Here is a 19032-nt window from a genome sequence, read left to right as displayed (position 1 = left end):
CCCCGCCACCCCGTGCCCTGGCCCTGGTGGCTCATCTCCATCTATTCCATTCAGCCCTCTAAAGGGTGCTAACCCCCCAGGGAATATTCCTACCAGTGCATCTTTCCACTGTGCCCCCACTGGCCTCCCAGATGGCTCCCCTGACCCCAGCTAGGTTGGGGCCCCTTCTTGGCAGAAAAAACAATGATATAAATGTGGGATGAGGTCCTGCTGGGAGCTGGACACACCAACAAGACACCTCTGGCCTCTCACCTCACCCTTCGTTAGCCCTGGAATTTCCAAAGGCGTGTCCCTTTATGAGAAGTTTCCACGTATAAGAATGAAGACAATGCCCTCGGGATAACATTATGCCCGTCCAGGCCTCACCGAGCTGGCAGAACCTGGCCCTGCCTAGTTCAGGCACTGCCCTGTCAACAACCCGGTCAGCAGGGAAACACCTGGGAGGAAGGTGGGCCTCACTGCCCTCTCTGTGGTCCAGGAAGAGAGGGAGATCCAGAACAGGGCATCCAGTGCTGGGCGGGGAATCTCCACCAGGCAGCAGGCCAGGTGGGCCCCTGCCTCGCCCACCTCCCAGTCCCCTCTACACAGCAGGCACCGGGTAGAGGGGAGCAGGGCCAAGCTGCCAGGTGTGATAGGTTGGCCAGGGTGGGCAGTCACCCGGGTCTACCCGGGCAAGGGCTGCCGAAGAGCCATTCACACCGGTTTACCCTCTGGGCCACAACTGGGTCACAAACCTCAGCTTTTGGGGGCGCGTGTTAAATGTGTACTATGTTATTTACATCTGAATTGCTCAGATTCTCATTAAGCTATTTATACTCCCACCTCCACCTCCCCGCCCCCCGCCCCGAAAGGATTTAAGGATGCCTTAAAATCCAGCAGGAGAGAACACAAAAACCAGCCACTGGCCACTCGGCGGTCAGGGCAGGCAGAGAGAGTTAGAGACCGCTGCTCTGGGGCGCCCCTCCCCCAGGCCGGGCCGGCCCCGGCCCTTCCAAAGTTCAGGTGGAGGTGGGGACAGCCCTTCGAGACCGCGCCCTGGGAAGACACTGCGCAGGCCTCTGTGCGGGGCCGAGGCGGAAGGAACTGGGTACCGCGCATAGCCTGCGGTGCAAGCCAGCCCTGGATACCGGGACAGCTCTGCGGCGGGAGGGGCGGGTGAGAAGGCTCCCTGGAGGAGTAGGCCTTAAATAGGTGGGTAGGACTCCCCAGGAGACCGGGGCAAAGGCAGGAGGCACGAGGGGGAAGCGTGGGGACCCCTGGAGAGAGAGGCCTCCATAGAGGGGAGGACGCGCTGGTTAAACCAGAGTGGCCCTGAGTCTCCCGGCTCGGGCCCCTGGCTACCCCACCCTCCCAGGTCCCACTGGGCCAGACCGTGGGGTCACGGCGGGCCGCTCGCGGCACCCCAGGGGGGTCCAATCGCAGCGACGCTGATTCCGCCGCGATCCAGAGTCCCCCTTAAAAGTTTGTCCCAAAGAAAGCCCTCTCTCTCTCTGCCCCGCCGTGGGAAGCGGGACCATCTCCGCAGGAGGCTCTGAGGACAGAAGGGGGTGCACTCCTCCACCCCCGCGGAAACAACAATGGGCGACCGACCGAAAGAGAACGAGGGAATCAAGGGTGGAAAATCCCCCAATCCTGCAATGTCAATGCTGGGCGCGCGGCGGGCGGGCGGCCGCGGTGCTGCCTCCACGCGCCCTTCCGCGGGACTGCAGCCCGGGAGGGAGGGGTGCCACGGGTTGATCTCCTGGTTCTCAGACTCTGAGGACGTAGGGCAGGTAGGGAGGGAAAGCTTGCTTTGGGGTTCTTATGGCTATTTTAGGCTCAAAGGAAATTGCATTTCATTCCTAAAGCCGAAATCTTCTCTCTGCTTGCACTTTCCCGAAGCAGAAGTACAACGACTTGTTTTTATTTGTTGATCACATCCCACAACTAGCCGTGTTTTTTTCTCTTTCTTCGCTATTTAAGCCAGAGATCATACATTAAAGACTTTATGAAGTGAATAGTCAGAGGACAAAGATAATCACGGAGCAGAAGAGCGGCGACTGCTTTTTCCTGAACTTTGAAAACACCCAAAGCTGGGCGCTGCATCCAGCAAACTATTAGCCCTCCTTATATTCATACACAGTCTTAGGACCACGGGGAACCTTGGCTACCAGGCCGATCAGGTAGGGAGAGGAAGGAAACAGCGTGTGAGGAGGACCCACTGAGTGCCAGGCGCTTGGCGACGCTGTGACCTCACTTGAGATCCACACTGCCCTTTGATGTGTGTGTTTCTGCCGGTTGTCAGGATGACAGTGAAGGCTCCGCAGGGAGTAGGTTGATGAGGCTGCCAGTCGGGGAAGGGGAGAGTCTGTATTCCATCCTGCTCCCAAAGGTCCACTGATTGACTGAAGCAACTTGAGTCCATCCGTGGCTCCTCTGACTTGACTTTGCGATAAACTCACCTATGGCCTTGGGGTCTCACAGTGTGTGTGCAGCACTTAAATCAAAGGGGATAACTGAGTAAAATCCTATAGCCATCTAGAAAGATTTTCTTCCCCCTAAGGGAATTCTATGAAGAAAGGACTTCTGAGCTAAATAGGAGGTTCCCTATGAGCCATTCTGGCAGGTACAAAGCTGGATTAAACAGCTTCCCTGGAAGAGCTGCTAATCCGAGGGTCAGGAAGCTCTGGCTCCCATTACGGTTCCTGGGAGGGGCAGCCACCCACTGCAGACCCTGTAGTAGACCCTCTACCCTCTCTGGGCCTTAGTTTCCCCATTGGGACAGTCAGATTGTCACAAGACGGGGCCGCAGGCCAAGCACAGATGGTTTTGGTGGCCTTTTGGTAACACTCCAGGTTTCTCCTGAACATTCTGGACCACATTCCCATCTGGCAGCAGAGACCATTGCCAGGAGCTGAGGAATGGACCCTCTGGACTCTCTCGCTGTGCCCTGCTCCAGCCTTGGCCCCTGGCCTGGGGGAACCGAGTGGAGTGCAGGGGTGAGTAAGGGCCAGATGGGCCAGGATCAGAATCCCAGCTCTGCTGACTTCACAAGAGTAAGAGGAGCTCTGCCAGGCCTGGGGGCCAGCTGGGGTCTCCACGCTGGGCCCAGACACCCAGAGCTGAGGGGATGGGGTGCCCGCAGGGGAGGCTTTTGCTCAGGCTTTGTTCACCCTGCTCTCAGTTTTCTCCTCTGTAAAATGGGTATTATATAGTCTCCTCCGCAGATTTGCTGATGGGCTCAGATATGACACATCTACAGTGATTGGTACCCAGTAGTTCTGGGTAAAGAGCAGCCTTAATTACAATTCACCACTTGATAGAGGATTGTCATCTGGGGAAGGACGCCCATTGGGTTGACCCTGGACAGCTCTGCCCTCCAGGTCTGAGCTGCTGCGTCCAGGGCCATAAAGGAAGCCTCCCCAGGCCTCAGCCAAAAATGGGGTCAAGTGACTGCAGACAGGCAGGTGGCTCCAGGCTCTCCACTGTGCCAGCCTCCACTCCTGGCAAGAATGAATCATTGCTGGAGAAGTCTGAGCAAGCCACCCGCAGGCCTCCTGGGCCAGGCCCAGTTTTCAGGCAGCTAGAGGATGGGTGGGGGCTTTGGGGCCCTGGGCCACACTGGGGACTGGCCACCCTACCCCACCCCCAGCGGGCCTTAGGTCACCCTGTATAGTGCTCAGCGTGCTGCATCAGAGTGGATGTGCCTTCAGTCCCTTCTGAAAATTGCAGGCTCCCCTCTTAGTTGGATTTTGGGGGGTCGGTGGTTGGTTTTCCAGTTCTCCGGGTTTGCTACCAGAAGGGATTTCTGGCATGATTTTATATATTTTCAACAGTTTAGTTGAAGTATAATTGACAATATAAACCCTCACAAACTCTCCCCCTGCCCCCATGCTTTCAGGACCCACAACAGAACAGAAACCAGGGGAGCTCCTGACATGGGATGACGTGGGCATTTGAACCCATGCCTGGCAGCCGCCTGACTCCAAAAACTAGGACCCAACCCAGCGATGCGGGACACTGAGATTCTCAGCAGGTCATTTCTCACCCTGGCCCACCCCGTTCCACGGAGGTGCCACAGCTTCTGAGCCCAGTCAGGGCCAGGCGGTGTGGGTTCCGGGGCTAGTGCGGGGAGTCTGGCTCAGGGCCCAAGCTGGCAGGCGCGGGGCAGGCTGGGCTAACGGGGAGGGAGGCCCGCAGGGCCCAGGGGCACCACCGCGGATAGGAGAGGCCCAGTGCCGCTAGACCCTCTGACCCATCTACCAAAGCCAGAAGTTAATGTTTTTGTGGACCGTCAAAATGTTAAATATTGGTTCAACTTTTTATAACTTTTTCATTGGGATCATAATAAACTTGGAGGGAAAAGCGCCCATTGACTGAAATTCCTTTTAAATAACGAAGGACTGCATAAAGCCGGCTCCTACGGACACTTCAGCATCTCTCCACGAGGCGGGAGGGGAGAGGAGGGGGGGAAGGGAGGAGGGGAGGGGGAGGGGAGGAGGGGAGGGGAGGGGGAGGAGGAGGGGAGGGGAGGGGGAGGAGGGGAGGGGGAGGTGGGGAGGGTAGCTCTGCAGAGAGGTCCCAGCAGCCCCAGCGACTGCGTGGGAAGAGGCTCCGGGACCCAGCCCTGGGCCATGGCGGGCACAGCGGTGACACCAGGGCACCGTCCTCGTGCCTGGAGGGCAGGACGGCATGCAGCACGGAGGGGGAGGGGGAGGAAGGTCCCACCACTGCCCTGGGTCCCAGGCTCCCCACCCCCAACCCTCCCTTGTTCCTTCCCGACCCGCGCCCCGCCCCACCGCCCCCAGATCCCACCAAGTCCATCCAGCCCGGCCCCCTCGGGTTCGGATCTTCAGAGTGCCCAGCGTGCAAAGCCAAGGCTTTCCCTTCCGTGAAGCGGTGAGGGAAACCCAGGCCCCAAGGCACCCACCGCCGCGAGCCCCTCCAGCCCAGGAGGGCCGTCCGCGCCCCACTACACGTTTCTCCAGTCTCTCCCCACGCCTCTGAGGAGAGAGATCAGTTCCTAGTCCTCGCTGCCCGCCTCGGAGCGGCCTCTCCAAGGCCGGAGACCTGCGTCCGGGCGCCAGGTACCGGCCTGCAGCCCCGGGGCTCTGGGGGCGGGGCCACGGATCGACGCGGGCGGCGACGGCAAGAGGCGCGGCGGGGGCGGGCAGGGGGCGGGCCGGGGCGGGGCGGTGGCAGACTGCGGAGACGCGGCGGCGCGCGGGGCGGCGCAGAGCGTTCTCGGCGCGGCGCGGAGTGGAGGTGACCGGCTGGCGAGGGGCTGCAGGGGGAGCGGACCGGGTCGGAGCCGAGCCGGAGCTGAGCCGGGGTCGGGCCGCGGAGCGGGGCCCGGGCGGGGAGCAGCCATGGCGCCTCGCAGGGCCGGGGCCCGCGCTGCTGCGGGCGGCCTGGGTGCCGAGTAGCCGGGCCGGAGCGCGGGCGGCGGCGGCGGCGGAGGCAGCTGCGCCCGTGTCCCCCGCTCTCCAGGCCCCGCGCCCCGCGCCCGGGCCGCCGGCGATGGTGACACATGCGGCGGCGGCGCGCCGGCGGCAGGACCATGGTTGAGCGCGCCAGCAAGTTCGTGCTGGTGGTGGCGGGCTCGGCGTGCTTTATGCTCATCCTCTACCAGTACGCGGGCCCGGGACTGAGCCTGGGCGCGCCCGGCGGCCGCGCGCCGCCCGACGACCTGGACCTCTTCCCCACGCCCGACCCGCACTACGAGAAGAAGTACTACTTCCCGGTGCGCGAGCTGGAGCGCTCGCTGCACTTCGACATGAAGGGTGACGACGTGATCGTCTTCCTGCACATCCAGAAAACGGGCGGCACCACCTTCGGCCGCCACCTCGTGCAGAACGTGCGCCTCGAGGTGCCCTGCGACTGCCGGCCCGGCCAGAAAAAGTGCACCTGCTACCGGCCCAACCGCCGCGAGACCTGGCTTTTCTCCCGCTTCTCCACGGGCTGGAGCTGCGGGCTGCACGCCGACTGGACCGAGCTCACCAACTGCGTGCCCGGCGTGCTGGACCGCCGCGACCCCGCCGCGCTGCGCACGCCCAGGTGAGCGCCCGCAGCCGGCCGCGCCGTCGGCCCGGGACGGCGGGGTGCCTGCTCGCGGCCGCTCCCCCGGGCCCGGCCCTCGCCGGTAGAGCTGCGCCCACCCTCGCTCCCTGCCCTCTTCTCCTGCCCTCTTGGGGACCCCACTCGCCGCGGCCCTTCTGGACCCCCTCCTGATCTCAGGGCACCCGAGCCCCCAGTTGGTCCGCCGCTGGAACCCCGCTCTCACCCCCTCCTCTGTGCCTCTTTACTTTTCACCACCATCCGGCGGGCTGCGCGGAGCTTGGGCTTCCCGGGGTCACCGCCCCCTGTCCGCGGCCCGTCACCAGGTCGTGACCCAGCTCTGGGTCCAGGCTGGCCTGTGTCGTCGGGCGGGAAGACGGGTTCCTGTGCGAGTGTAACCCACCTGGAGTGCTCGCTTTCCTGCGCCGCTCTCACGCCCAAATCGGAAGTGAGAGAAGTGAGGTGCCTCCCCCCTGCACCTGTGGGGGGCCCCCGGCCCGCCGGCCTGCCTCGAGAGGGCTGGGGAGGAGCTGCCAGGGAAGGGGGCTGGCTCTGCCGTGCCCAAGTGAGCAGGTCGAACAAAGGCCCGAGTGTCACCTGGGGCTGGGGGCAGGGAGAAGGCAGTGAGTGCTGCCTGCCCCTGCGAGTTGGGCCAGAACCAGGTGCAAGCTCGCTCTGAAAGAAGAGCAGGAGGCGGCCTAGGGCAGGTTGGGGGGCGCTGAGCTGGCTGGGGGCACCTATGCAGCCAGGTGCCTTCCCTGGGGGCCCCCATTACCGTGGAGGTTGGGAGCACAGGGCTGACCTGTGTTGGGGGACAGCTCTCCAGGGAAGCGCTTTGTAGCCAGAAACACTCTCTCTCTCCCCACGGTGCTGGGTTTCCAAGGGTTAAACTTGGGAATCTTTTTTTCCTGTTCACGTGGGTGCCCTGCGGCCCCGAGATGCCTGGACTGGGAAGGTCCAGAAAGGATGTCTTCTCGCCGACCTTTTGTTCATCTTCCTCGTTTGCCTGAAGAGTGCCTTCACGGACAAGATGGGCGTTGGGTTGGGGAGCTGTGTGACCCGTGTAGCTGAGTTCATCCGCACTCCTGGGTCGAAGGTGCAAGGTCTCTGCGTGTTTGGATGATGAAGCTTTGGTATCTGGCCAGCTCGGAGCTCTCCTTGCTCAACTTTTTAGTCCTTCCTCTGTTGTCTTTCCCAGATGGTCAGGAAATTGAGGCCATAGAGCTGCGGGGGGGTGGGGGGGGAGTGTCTTCCCACTTTCCCTTGGCTGTCCCCCCACCAACAGCAGCTCCCAGCCTGAGAGGTGATGTGCTGGGTGCCTTAAGGCTACATGGCTACCAGTCGGCCTGTCCAGGGGCCCTTGAAGCATTGCTTCCTGCCCAGCACTTGGTCTGATCTGCATAGAGGCACTTTCCTGGCCTCACCCCCTCGCTTCCCAGCGTCCTGCCACTCTGTGCTAGACTGAGCTGGGCCTGGGGGCTTGCAGCCACGTGCCCGTCTGTCCTTCCGTCCACCAGGGCTGCAAGCCGCCGGAACTGGGCACTAAGCGACCCACATAAGTCCAGGTGGGCACCTCTCCGCCTGCAGGAGTCAGGGTGTGGAAGGTGGAACAATCCTGTCTGCCAAAGGCAATTAGGTAGCGAGAGCCCGGAGGGGAGAGGGTGCAGACCTCGCTCTAGGCGCTGCCGAGGGCCCTGAGTCAGGCTTGCCAGCGGACGTGGCCTCGACCCTCGTTTGCCACCAGGACTCTCGTCCTACAGCCCCACCTCCTGAGGCTGATTTTCTCTTTGGGTCACCAGGGTGAAGGGCCCCTGGCGTCCCTTCTCCAGAATCTGTCCACCAGAGCAGGAGGCCCCGCTGCCCCTACAGACAGGCACGGAGGAAATGGGGAAGCAGCCAGGGCCTCCGGGTGCTGCACGAGGGTGGCTGCGTGTGGCAGGGGTGGAAGACTCCGTGCATGGTCCACGTGCGTGGTCAGCCGTGGCTCCCTCCAGCTGCGGTGGGGAAGTTGCTGAGCTCAGCAGCTGCCAGCCGTGGAGGAGGGGTTCCCAGGCTTCTCGGGAGGCCCGCCCTCTGCCGTCCGCTCGAGGAGTGGGCTCTGCCACCAGGCAGGTGACAGAGCCTTGCCGGCCGGCCTTCCATGTCACTCTCCCCGCCTCTCCCTTCAGTTCTGGTCCAGGCGCTAGGTTGATGGCGTTTTTAATGAGCTTCCTGGAGGGGCCAGGGTAGTCTTGGCTTTGTGTGTTTACAAGCCTGTGTGCTCCCCTAGTCGGGCTGGGCCAGAGTGCTGGGGGTTCAGGAGGCAGCTCCCCCAGGGACCCAGCACCCAGAGGGACGGTGGCAGTGCCCAGTCCCCACGGGATGCCTGCTGTCGGGTGGTGCCTGGTTTCAGGAGACTTGGGTGTCGCCCTTGCCCTCCTTCCCGCCCCCCCCATGGCCCTGTGGTGTTGGAGCGACCACCTGGCTGGTGAACTGAGGAGTGACTTGGCACTTTGGGGTCTGGGCCTGGGCGAGAGCCCCTTCTTCCTCCTCTCCGGTCCCCAGGGCCAGCCACCTTGGGGGGTCGGGGTGGGGGATGAATGTCTTCCCACTGTGAGGTATGCTTCTAGAATCTCTCCACCGAGCCTCTCCCAGCTCTGGGTGCCGGCGTCCGCAGGGCTTTGGGGCCTGCGGTACGGGGAAGTGAGGGTTTTCACGGCTCCCATGCCTCCCCGCCAAACGACATCAGCCGGGTTTGTTCTGAGATGGGCATGCATCGGGGTGACAAATGGAGATGGACAGGTTTCCAGCGTTTTGCTGGAATATGGTTTGGAACTTCCAGCATCTGTGAGTGCTTCCTGGAGTGGAAGAGAGGGGCAGGTGTGTGAGAAAAGCACTGGCAGGTCCCTCTTTCGTCCTGTCTCCAGCAAGGGAGCTGGACACCCCTGCTGGCATCTGCCAGGAATGCTTGTAAGGCCCCCAGGGAGGCCTGGCCTCAGGCAGGTGGCCGACTGCCGCCAAGGGCCGCTTTGGTGAGAGTGTGTCATTGCCCCATGTTGCCATTCACGTCGTAGGGTCGGGACAGTGCTCCTAAGGTCCAAAACGCCCTCCGTCCTCTTCCCGTCGGCCTGAAGGAGGCAGAAGAGGAGACGCGGTTAGGGTCTTGCCTCGGTTGCCCTGGAAATGTCCCTAAAATCGTGTAGGCTTCATCTGAAGCCGCAGAGGGCATTTGGGACCCAAGTATGGCTTCCGGGCCGCCTTCATGGGGTCCTCTCTGCAGGTGGCTCCCAGCATCCTTGATCTTAGCCGGCACAGGCTGGGCTTCCTTGTAGGAGGAAGGAGTCTTAGCGTCAGTCCTACAGCCTCACTCTGGTCGCGCACCCTCCCTCCACCATCCTGAGTCCCGTCTGGTTTCAGAAATCTGCTGGTGCTGCCAGCTGAGCCTGTGCTGCCCTCGGCGCAGCACGCCCTCCTCCCTCTACCGCTGCTCGGCCAGCGCCTCTGTCCCTTCAGCCGCAGCTTTGCTGCCCCTTCCTTCAGGAAGCCTTCCCAGATAGCACCCTGTTGCCTTAGGTGCCCTTGGCCACTCTCCATCTGCCATCCTGGCATGTCCATGGCATGTTGGCACTGGCCGGAGCCCGAACGGATGCTGCCTACGTGTGGCACCAACAAGAACGTTCACCTCTTGGTCCTGCAGCCTCTCTGGGAGCTGCAGTCAGCACGCCCTTCCCCCATGTGTCCTGTGGTGAGTCAGGTTCAAGGAGACAGTCTTGAGTGCAGTGCTGGTCCCAGAGAACCTCGGGGGCTTCTCAGTGGGCCCAGCCAGGTTAGATTGGAGCATTCCTATGGCACCGGACAACTTGGCTTCAACTAAGGGACAAAACCTGCATTTGCCTGCAGTGGGGCAGATGTTACCCAGAGCACATGACAGGGACCAGCGAACAGGGCCCGGCCACCTGAAGGAATCGCCCGGAGAGGTCTTGGGTTGAGACGGAAGGAATCTAAGGTCAAAAAATTCAGAGTTAGATTTTCTTTAAACATGAACAAACAACCAGAAAACCTCTTCTTTTAAGCAAATGCGTGAGAAGACAAACTTTCAAATGACTTACCAGCGATCATTTTAAATGACGCCCTGGCTTGTGAAATCATCAGGCTTTACAACTCATGTTCTCCTCAAAGCACCACAGAACTTGCAAGACCGGGGCTTCCTGTCCTCCTAGGCGCTTCCCTTGTAAAACCCGGGGCAGAGCTGAGTGGGCTGGACACGGTGCAGGGGCTTGTGTGCCCCCAGGTCAGAGAGCCTTCCCGGTGGGTGCAGCTCCCAGCCCTGGGGCCCGGGGGCCGGTGAAGTCCCCGGTCTTCGTGGAATCAGTCAGGGTCTCTTTCTCAGTGGCAGGACTGAGACGTCGGGGTGCTGCCCGAGGAGAGCGGCAGGGCGTCAGCGGGGGCCTGGCTTTGTCATTCTTAAGGGGCCCTGAGTCTTTTCGTTTCCTATTCTTCTCGTTTTTGTTATAAAGTAACGACTGTAGTAGATAATCGGCGATAAAGTATAAAAAAGGAAAGTTACTGTATTCTCTATGCATACCTTTTCTGTTTATTATAATGGGAATTATAACGTAAATTGTCTACAGATGTTATTCTGTGTCATTAAAAGCAATTTAGTGCCTACAGGCGACTCACCTCTGGGTGCACCATCGTTGGTTCTCCTCTGGTGTTGAATGTGCAGATTTCCCATTTCTGGTTCCTGTAAGTAACGGTGCAGCGGACATCCTTGTGCATACAGTATTTTTGCATACTCCTGACTTCCCTTGGAAATTCCTGGGTGTGGAATTTCTGAGTGGAATGGTCTGAATGTTCAAGTGCTCTCAATGTAAATATTAAATTACTTTACACCTTGTTTTGTAGCCAAGTATGGTATTTGAGTACTCATCTCGTTGGTATTCAATATTGTTCTGGGTTTATAGAGTTTACTTTCTTCAGTGAGCAAACTGTCTGTATCTGGTTTTTATTGAAAAGTCCTGCCTGACAAGTGCACCCTTGAGGGTGGCCCATCACTGTGGGAGGGGGGGTGGACAGGGCTGTACCCAGCCACCCTGAATGCCGCCGGCCCGTCTGGTCACAGATGTGTGCATTTCACCCCTGCCCAGAGCAGAGGTGCAGTTCTCTGCCATGTGGGGCCAAAGGGGAGGGGTGAGGGGCCGTGGGGGCCTGAGTTGGGGGAGCCAGGGTCACAAAGGGAAGGGTGCAGACGGGAGGTTGGCTCTTGTCCCCTGAGCGCTCCGCGGGTACTTGGAACGGGCTCTCTCATTTCCCCCTCCCCACTTCCACAAAGCACGTGTGACAGTTGTCCCCGCTTTCCCCGCAAGGAAGCCAAGGCCCAGAAAAGTTAGGAAGCTGACATCCCGACCTCTGTCTGTCCTATGGCCCGTGTGCCCCGTGCAGCCCTCCCCCTTGGTGTCCCCAACTGGGAAGACCAAGCTCGGTGAGAACCGCCACCAGCCACCAGCCGCCACATCTGTCCCGCCCGGGGCGGAAGGGCTCCCGAGACCCTGGGCGGACACGGGCGGTTTCACGTGCAGATGTGGGTAGTCGGTGTATTGGAGAACATCTGGCAGTCTGCGCCCCTGCAGTAGCAAGACGGACTCAGGCCACACCCTCCTGGCTCTGGCAGGGCAGGGCAGGAGGGGCTGCGGGGGGCGTCGGTGCTGCTGACAGCCGAGAGCGGGCGAGGCTCCGGGGGCTGCCGGCACAGCGGGGCCAGCACCTCCTGCCGCCTCTCCTGGGTGACCGGGTCCTTCTCCGGTGGTCCTGGTCCTGCAGCTGCCAGCCCCACCCCCAGCCCTGCCGGAAGGGCTGTGGAATTCAGGCCAGGACGTGATTCAGCTGGTCTGCGGGGAGGACGGGAAGGGAAGGGGGCACGTCTGACAAGGGGGTCTCCCTGGTGGGCACTTAGAGCCGTGTGGATGCGTCTCGTGGCCGACCCGCTCTCATCTTCTCGGGCCCGTCCTTTGGCCTCACTGGCCGGCACTCGCAGGTGGGCAGGCGCGTTTGCAGGGTCTCCATCTCTCAACACTCTTACTCCTGCCTTTTCCAGAACTCAGCGGGCTCTTTCTCTTCCTGTTACATTTTTGCTGTCAGTTTGGTTTGGGGTTTTTTTTTGGTGGGGAGGAGGGGAGGATGTTATGCAGAAAAATAGTCCTAAGCACAAAAGTAGGCAGGCACGCGAGTGGTGACAGCAGGAGGTGTGACCTGTGTCATGGGAGGGACTCGGAGGAGGCACCTCCGCGTGGGGTTTTGCAGGGTCACTAGGAGTAGAGACGGGAAGCAGTGTTCTGGAACCACAGTGACTCACGTCGTCTGAGAGCCACAGCCAGTCACAGGGACAAATGGTAACAAGAGGGCAGTGGGGACAGGGAGGCAGTGTGCGTGGACAAGGGCCCTCCCAGAGGCCAGGGTGTCCAGCCTGTCCCCGAAGGCAGGCCTATCACTTTCTGGCTGTGGGACTTGTGGCCTAATCTCTCTGTTCCTCCCTGGGTAAAATGTCCCCTTCCTGGTGTGGTGTTGTCCCAAGTCCCCGGTTTCCAGGCCCTGTTATCTTGGAAAAGCATTGCGTGGCCGCATCCACACACCAGAGAGCTAGCAAGCTGCTCCCAGGCTGCCTGACCTGGGTCGGCACCGTTGGAGGGCATCAGGGTCAGCGGGGGGTGGGCCCAGGGAGGAGGCGTCCAGCTGCTGGAGACCGCACACATCCTACCCCAGCCTTGGTTTAGACCTGGGGTCTCTCTTCCTTGATGGGGGAGCAGAAACCAGCCAGGGCAGCCCTGCTACACTGCCAGCAAGGCCACCGGCCAGGCTCCCAGCCGGCTCTGTGGGTGCTGGCAGCTTTGCTGAGGACACACAGCCCCGCGGCTGGCCGGCGGCCTTTCCCTGCAGCGCTGCCTGCGTCCGTGTCTCTCGAGGCTCCTCCAGGACAGCTGGACTGTTTGGAGGCCCCGCCCCGCCCTAGCTGTTGGTCTGTTCACTCGCTCAGCCAAGCACCCAGGGTCTGGGGCCTCGGCTTACCAGGGGCTGCCTGCGGGAACTGACACACCCCGAGTTCTGCAAGACCTCCACAGGAGCTCCTGGGCCCTCTCTGGGTGCCCGGGGCTCAGGCTCCGGGGCAGGGCGGAGGCGCGTGAGGACTTGGCTCTTGGGTTCCTTCCGAGAAGCCCAGGCAGCAGCTCTGGGCCCCAGCAGGCCCGACTGGGAACCAGAGGAGGAGGGAGGAGCCCCGGCAGCCTCTCTCACCTTGTGTCTGGAGCCAGTGGGTCTCATGGGCACAGAGAAACAGCCCTCTGAGCCTCAGTTTCCCCATCTCTAAAATGGGGGTATGGAGCTTGTCATTTGGTTCTGTGGAGGAACCCAGTGTCCTGTTACCCATGACCTCCTGTGACTTCCTGGGCCCTCGGCCCCAGTTTGTGTCCGTGTCCTGTTGGAGCCGTGGCCACTCGTAACCCCGTAGAATTCTGCAATCCAGGGGTGAGCGCAGGCCTCACTGCCCTGGGGTGGGGCCCAGGTCCTCACCTGTATGGGGGCGGCTGTCAGCAGCTTCCCTCAGTGCAGAGTGAGGGAGGGGGTGGGCCTGGGGCCCTGTGAGAGAGTCTGGCCTCCCGGCAGCCCATGAGCCTCTGTTACATGGGTAAAAGGCCCCAGGGTCGGGGTAGGGGGTGGGCATCAGAGCAAATCAGTAATCGTCTAAAAGGATAGTAACTAGAGAAATTAAAACTCTGGAGTTAATTGTTTACAAAGCTGTAGAATTGAAGGAAGTCAGTGGTGCGGGGGACCCACCCCCCTTGGTCACAGGCAGGAGCTGGGACCCCAGCCTCTCTGCAGGCCAGGTCCCTCCACGGAAGTTGTGCTTACCTGATGCACCAGGATGGACACCTGAGCTCCTGAGTCAGACCCGTCTGTGTTCCCTGCTCCCCACCTGTATACGCGTGATACCCTGAACCACATTTTCTCGACCTGCCTTGTAGAGCCGTGGGAGGACTCGGGGGACATGCCGGACGCCAGCAGGTGGTCAGCTCCGTAAGGTTCTCTCCACCCTCGATGATAAGGACAGAGGTCATCTGTGGGCCCCCCAGCCGTGAGGAAGCAGGAGCAGCGGGCGGCCAGGCCCCGCCTCAGCCCGGGAACCCTGTCCCTGTACCAGGGGTGGTGGCAGAGCAGGGGAGGGGGCCCAGACTTGGAGCCCGGGTTCTGCCACCTGCGAGCTCTGTGACGTCTGTGCCTCGGTTTTCCCATTTGTGAAACAGGCGTAGTGACAGTGCCTGTCTGATAGGTAGGAGCTTGCAATTATGCCTTGTTTTTTTTTTTTTTTTTTTTTTTACAAGGGGCTACAGTGCCTCCCCTCTCTCCGGGGACAGGGCAGAGCCCTTCAGAGCTAGCTGGGAGCTCGGCTCCTGTCCCCACTCTGAGTTGGTCAGCTCAGGGGTCAGCAGGGCACTTCCCAGGCAGCAGCTGAAGTCCAGGCACTTAGCTGGGAGGCCAGTGACGTCCACAGGCGTCACCGGCCTTCCAACATGATGGCCTGGGGTGTGCTGTGTTTCGGCCATGGGGGTCTCCTGCTCACCCCAGGCTGTGGCATTGGGGACCCGCTGTTCCTTCCCGCCTGTGCCCGCTTGACAAAAGGGCTTGTTCGCTCCCTGGGTCTCCAGAAGGCCCCTGCCTTCCTGTAATCATGGCCTGTGGGGACGGTGCAGGGTGGTTCTGCTGTGCGGGCAGCTTGCCCACCTACCCCTCTGAGGACCAGGAGACCCAACCAAGGAGATCTCAGTGGTGAGGGGAGGGAGGGGCAGAGAGGCCAGGTGGGTCCCGCGGCCTCACTCCCCTCCGCTCCCTGGGCCCCCGTCTGCCCCGGCCCTGGGCTGCGGTCCCCCACCCACGGGCGTCGGCGGGAGGGGAGTGGCAGGCAGGCTCCTGTGTTCCCGTGGCGATCGCCTCCACCCCCCCCACCACCATGTTCCGTGCATCCTCTCATGCTTCACTCACTGCAAACACGTGTAATCCCTTGAACAGCACACAGCTCCGTTGGGTGTTACACACTGTACTTGACCTTCTTCTCCTTGCTTCCTTCACTAGGCCTTGTTGTTGAGATTTATCTGTGTTGGTCCATGACACGCATATTTAATTCATTGACTGCTGGGTTTGTCTAGACACATCTTTTTTCCTGGGCTTTGTTCTGAGAGCAGACGGGAGACATGTTTCACAGGCCAGGTGATAGTGACCAGGCTTGCCCATCCCGCCCCCAGCCCCCGCGTCCCTCGGAGTGGAGCGAGGGAGGGCTGTCCATCCTCAGCTCTGCCAGCACTCTCCAGACAGGCTCCACTGACACAGACACACACACAGGCTCCACTGACACACACACACACAGGCTCCACTGACACACACACACACAGACAGACAGGCTCCACTCACACACACACACAGACACAGACAGGCTCCACTACCAGGTTGCGATGTTTAACTAGGCTTTACTGAGGTCAGAGGTAATGCCATCCTGTTAAATCCATGTCGGATCCTGATCCTCCTCTGCTGAGAGCCCATGTGACTCCCACCTCACTCAGAGTAAAAGCCAAATTCCTCACTGTGGCCTGTAGGGTCCTTCATGATCTGCCCCTGTCATATTCTTGCCCTCATCTCCTCCCAGACTCCCCTTCACTTTTTCTGCTTTGACCACACTGTCTCTTTGTCTTTCCTTGAAGATGCTAGGCACTCTCCTGCCTCTGGGCCTTTGCCTTTGCTGTTCCCTGTATCTAAATGCTTTACCTCAGATACCTTCAGGTAACCATATGGCTCACTTCCTCATTTCAAGTTATTGGTTAAGTGTCCCCTTGTCATTGAGGCCTTCCCTGACTGCCCTGTCTAAACACACACACACACACACACACACACACACACACACACACACATGCCCCAGCCATGCCTGAGGTCCCCACCATTTGGCCTGTCAGGTGCTGCCATTTCCGCCAAGCCAGCAGCCACGAGCTGGTCCACTGTGGTCTTAGCACATGCTTCTTTCCCCCTAACCGAGTGAGCCGGGCATCCTGTTGTGTGGTTACTGGCTGCCGAGGTTTCCTCCAGCTGCTTACCCGCTCAGATCTTTGGGCTGTTGCTCCCCGCGAGGTGGCTTGTCCTCTGTGTGTGTCCTGGAATGACGTTCTGTGCGTGGTGTGCTTGACAGGCGTCTCCTCTTCATGTCCTTCCCCTGCCTGTGGGTCTGGGCATTTGGTTTACTGGCGCCTGTACTGGGACGGGCTGGGGTGGGCCAGGCATGCCCTTGCCCTTCAGCCAAGTGCACGCGCGGAGGAGGAAAGGGAGCATGCCAGCTGACCTCTGAAGCCCTCTGGGACGCCCTTATGCTGGGGGACCGGCCATCCTCCCTGCAGCAGGAACACCCCCGGGCCTTCCTCAGGAGCCCTGAGCAGCGCCCAGGGCAGCAACTGCACAAGCCCGGAAAGCCAAACAAGTAGGCAGTCCTCCTTGCTGCATCTCACTCCCATCAGCCCTGGTTTGTTGAGTTGGAAGAAAGGATCCTGCAGCCAAAACCAGAGCCTGCGGCCCACTGCTGTAAAGTCATGGGCCCTCCCTTCCCCTCCTGATGGAGATCTGGGCGGGGCTTTCCCAGAGTGAGGCCTGCCTGTGTCACGCCCCGCCCGGGCGCCTGGTCCCCCACCTGCGGCAGTCACCCCCCAGGGCTTACCCCTGCATGGCCCTCCTCTGGAACAGAGCTTCCTGCATCCTCCTGGAAAGGCACATGGGGGCAGGGCAGCCTTGGAACGCAGCAACCCCCGCCCCCTCGCCGCCAGGCCCCATTTGGCCCCATATTTGCAGCATTTGCCCCTAGACCACCTCCCTGACCCAGCCTGGGAGGGGTGGCCTGTAAATCACCGTCCGTCTGGGAGTTAGTTCCTGCCAGGGTTCCCAGGGCCCCAGGAACAAACACAGCACGCATTTGTGGCCCTTGAGCAGGGGGTGAGCATCTCCCCTCTGCCTTACGAGCTTTAAAGGCCCACTTGTAAATATTTACTTCCCTGGAGTGCTGGTGTCTTTGGAAAATGAGGACCTGCAAACACAGAGGTTCAGTGTTTGTATCAGTGAGACAGGAAGTGGGGTCGGGTGTCGTCCCAGAGCAGTGAGGGTTTTCTGTGAGTCCTGGGTCAGTTCCCTGTTAGGGAACCTGACCACGGCCGGGGAGGGAGGGGCTGGGGAAGGCTCCGATCTCTGTGCGCCCCACTTACAGGGTGCTCTGCACCGTGCTGGGGGCGGGGTGAGCGGGTGTCCTCGCCCGGAGGACACAGTCTGGGAACAATACGTGGCCGTGACCGACAGCCACACCGGGTGCCAGGCCTTGCTCACTCCCACCTCACTGTCAGGGCCCCGCTTTGCAGATGAGGAAACCGAGGCTCCGAGAGCCTAAGTAACTTGTCACCACGGTCACACGTAGCAGAGCTGGGATTCACACTTGGCCTGTGGTCCCAGGGTTTCCTGTTAAGCCCTCCCCATGACAGGGAGCGGGCAGGGTCCCCCAGGAGGGGAGAGCCAGGTGTCACCCAGGCGTAGGGTTCAAGCTCGCCACGCTGCCTGCCTGCGCGGGAGGGTGTCGTGGCTGCTTGGAGGGTGGGCTTTCTCAGCAGCCCAAGATGGTACAGGGTCCCGGGGGGAGGCCCCGACTGACCGCCGACCCCCTCCTCCTTGGGGCCCCGCTGCATGAGTGGCCGCCCACTGGAAACAGCCGCGCCATTAGGTCTGACGTGTCACTCCCCGGAGGGAGAGGGTCGAGGCCGGTGGAACCAGGGTAGGCGGAGCAGTTGGTCTCCCAGCGGTTTGGAGGTTTCTGATGTCACCTGTGAGGAGGGTCCCTGCCGGACAGGTGTGGAGCTGGGAAGCAGGTGGGCCGTGGAGTGAGAGCACACTTCCCGCCTGCCCGGGGCACCACGGCCTCGCCTGCCCAGCCCCACGGCCTTGCCACGGCGCTCTTCCCCTAGCCACCGCCCCCCACCTCTGTCCCGCAGGAGAGGCCGCAGCTTGGGCACATGCCAGCACCCTCCGTTCTCTCAGCGAGCGGGTCGGCGGGCGAGCAGGTCCGGGCACTGTGTTTTGCTCAGACGGGTCCAGACGGGAGGCTGCTTGGTGGCCTACGGCGTGGACCCTGCAGAAGTTGAGGGCCTACCGAGCCCTGCTTTCCAACCAGCATCCCGCAGTCAGAAAGCCCAGGCCTGGGAGGAGAGCTCTGTTCCTTTGCTTTCCTGGAAGCTTGGCTGGCAGAGCGCCCAGCATCGTTTTCATCACATCGGAGGTAGTCACGTCTCGGCCAAGTGGGTCAAAGGCAGGCAGTAGGTTTGGTGGCGGCCTCCCCCCGGCAGGAGCAGACCCCACCCCCAGGCATCGGGTCGAGAGGGGGCCCGGCGGGCATCAGGCGGGACTCGCCATGGGGCACGGAATGCACCCCAGGCCCGCAGAGGCCCAGGGCGCACGCGCCGGAGGAGGCCCCTGGCCCCCTTGGCCCGCCCGAGCCGCAGAACACTCGAGCAGCCGAGGCCACCAGCCGGTGCCTTGGGCCCCTCACCCCACAGTAGCCGTCCTCAGGCCCAGCGCTGCCCACGAGACCCTCTCTGGGCGCAGAGCAGTTGAGAGGAGTTGACACAGCTCCGCACGGGCCGAGGGGCCCCCAGGCAGCGGGGCGGGGGCTCAGCTGGCCCCGGCCTCCCCAGCCAGAACCACTCAGAGGTCCCAGCTAGCCCTGGCCACAGAGCTGGTACACGAGCCTGAGCCTTGGGGGCTGGCAGCTGTTGCCCGCTGAGCTAGCACAGAAAACCCCAGCCTGACCGCCCGGGGCTCTGTGTGTGGACCCCTCTGAGTCTTTTTAAATTCCTTTAGTGGGTTTTGACGGAGCCCTCACGCTGTGCAGTGTCCAGAAGGACACTGGTGTGGGATCCTGGCCCCCAGCCCTCCCTTCCAGGGCCGCCCAACCGTGTG

General features: G+C 61.4%; 1 protein-coding gene across 3 annotated transcripts in view; it reads left to right on the top strand.

Moving 5' to 3' along the window:
- Nucleotides 1-5230: 5230 nt before the first annotated feature.
- Nucleotides 5231-19032, top strand: part of HS6ST1 (heparan sulfate 6-O-sulfotransferase 1) — a 52661-nt gene continuing 38859 nt past the window's right edge. For all 3 annotated transcript variants that reach the window (XR_003683693.2, XR_003683692.2, XM_024115059.3), the window contains exon 1: nucleotides 5231-6036. Coding sequence is in view for 1 of the 3 variants with exons in the window: in XM_024115059.3 (XP_023970827.1) it covers nucleotides 5510-6036 (527 nt within the window). In the remaining 2 variants the exon portion in view is untranslated. The remainder of the gene's footprint in view (nucleotides 6037-19032) is intronic.

This window comes from Physeter macrocephalus, chromosome 2 (assembly GCF_002837175.3).
Source record: "Physeter macrocephalus isolate SW-GA chromosome 2, ASM283717v5, whole genome shotgun sequence".
Classification (NCBI taxonomy): domain Eukaryota; kingdom Metazoa; phylum Chordata; class Mammalia; order Artiodactyla; family Physeteridae; genus Physeter; species Physeter macrocephalus.
Note: the sequence above shows the minus strand (reverse complement) of the source record. Positions and strands in the feature narration are given on the sequence as shown.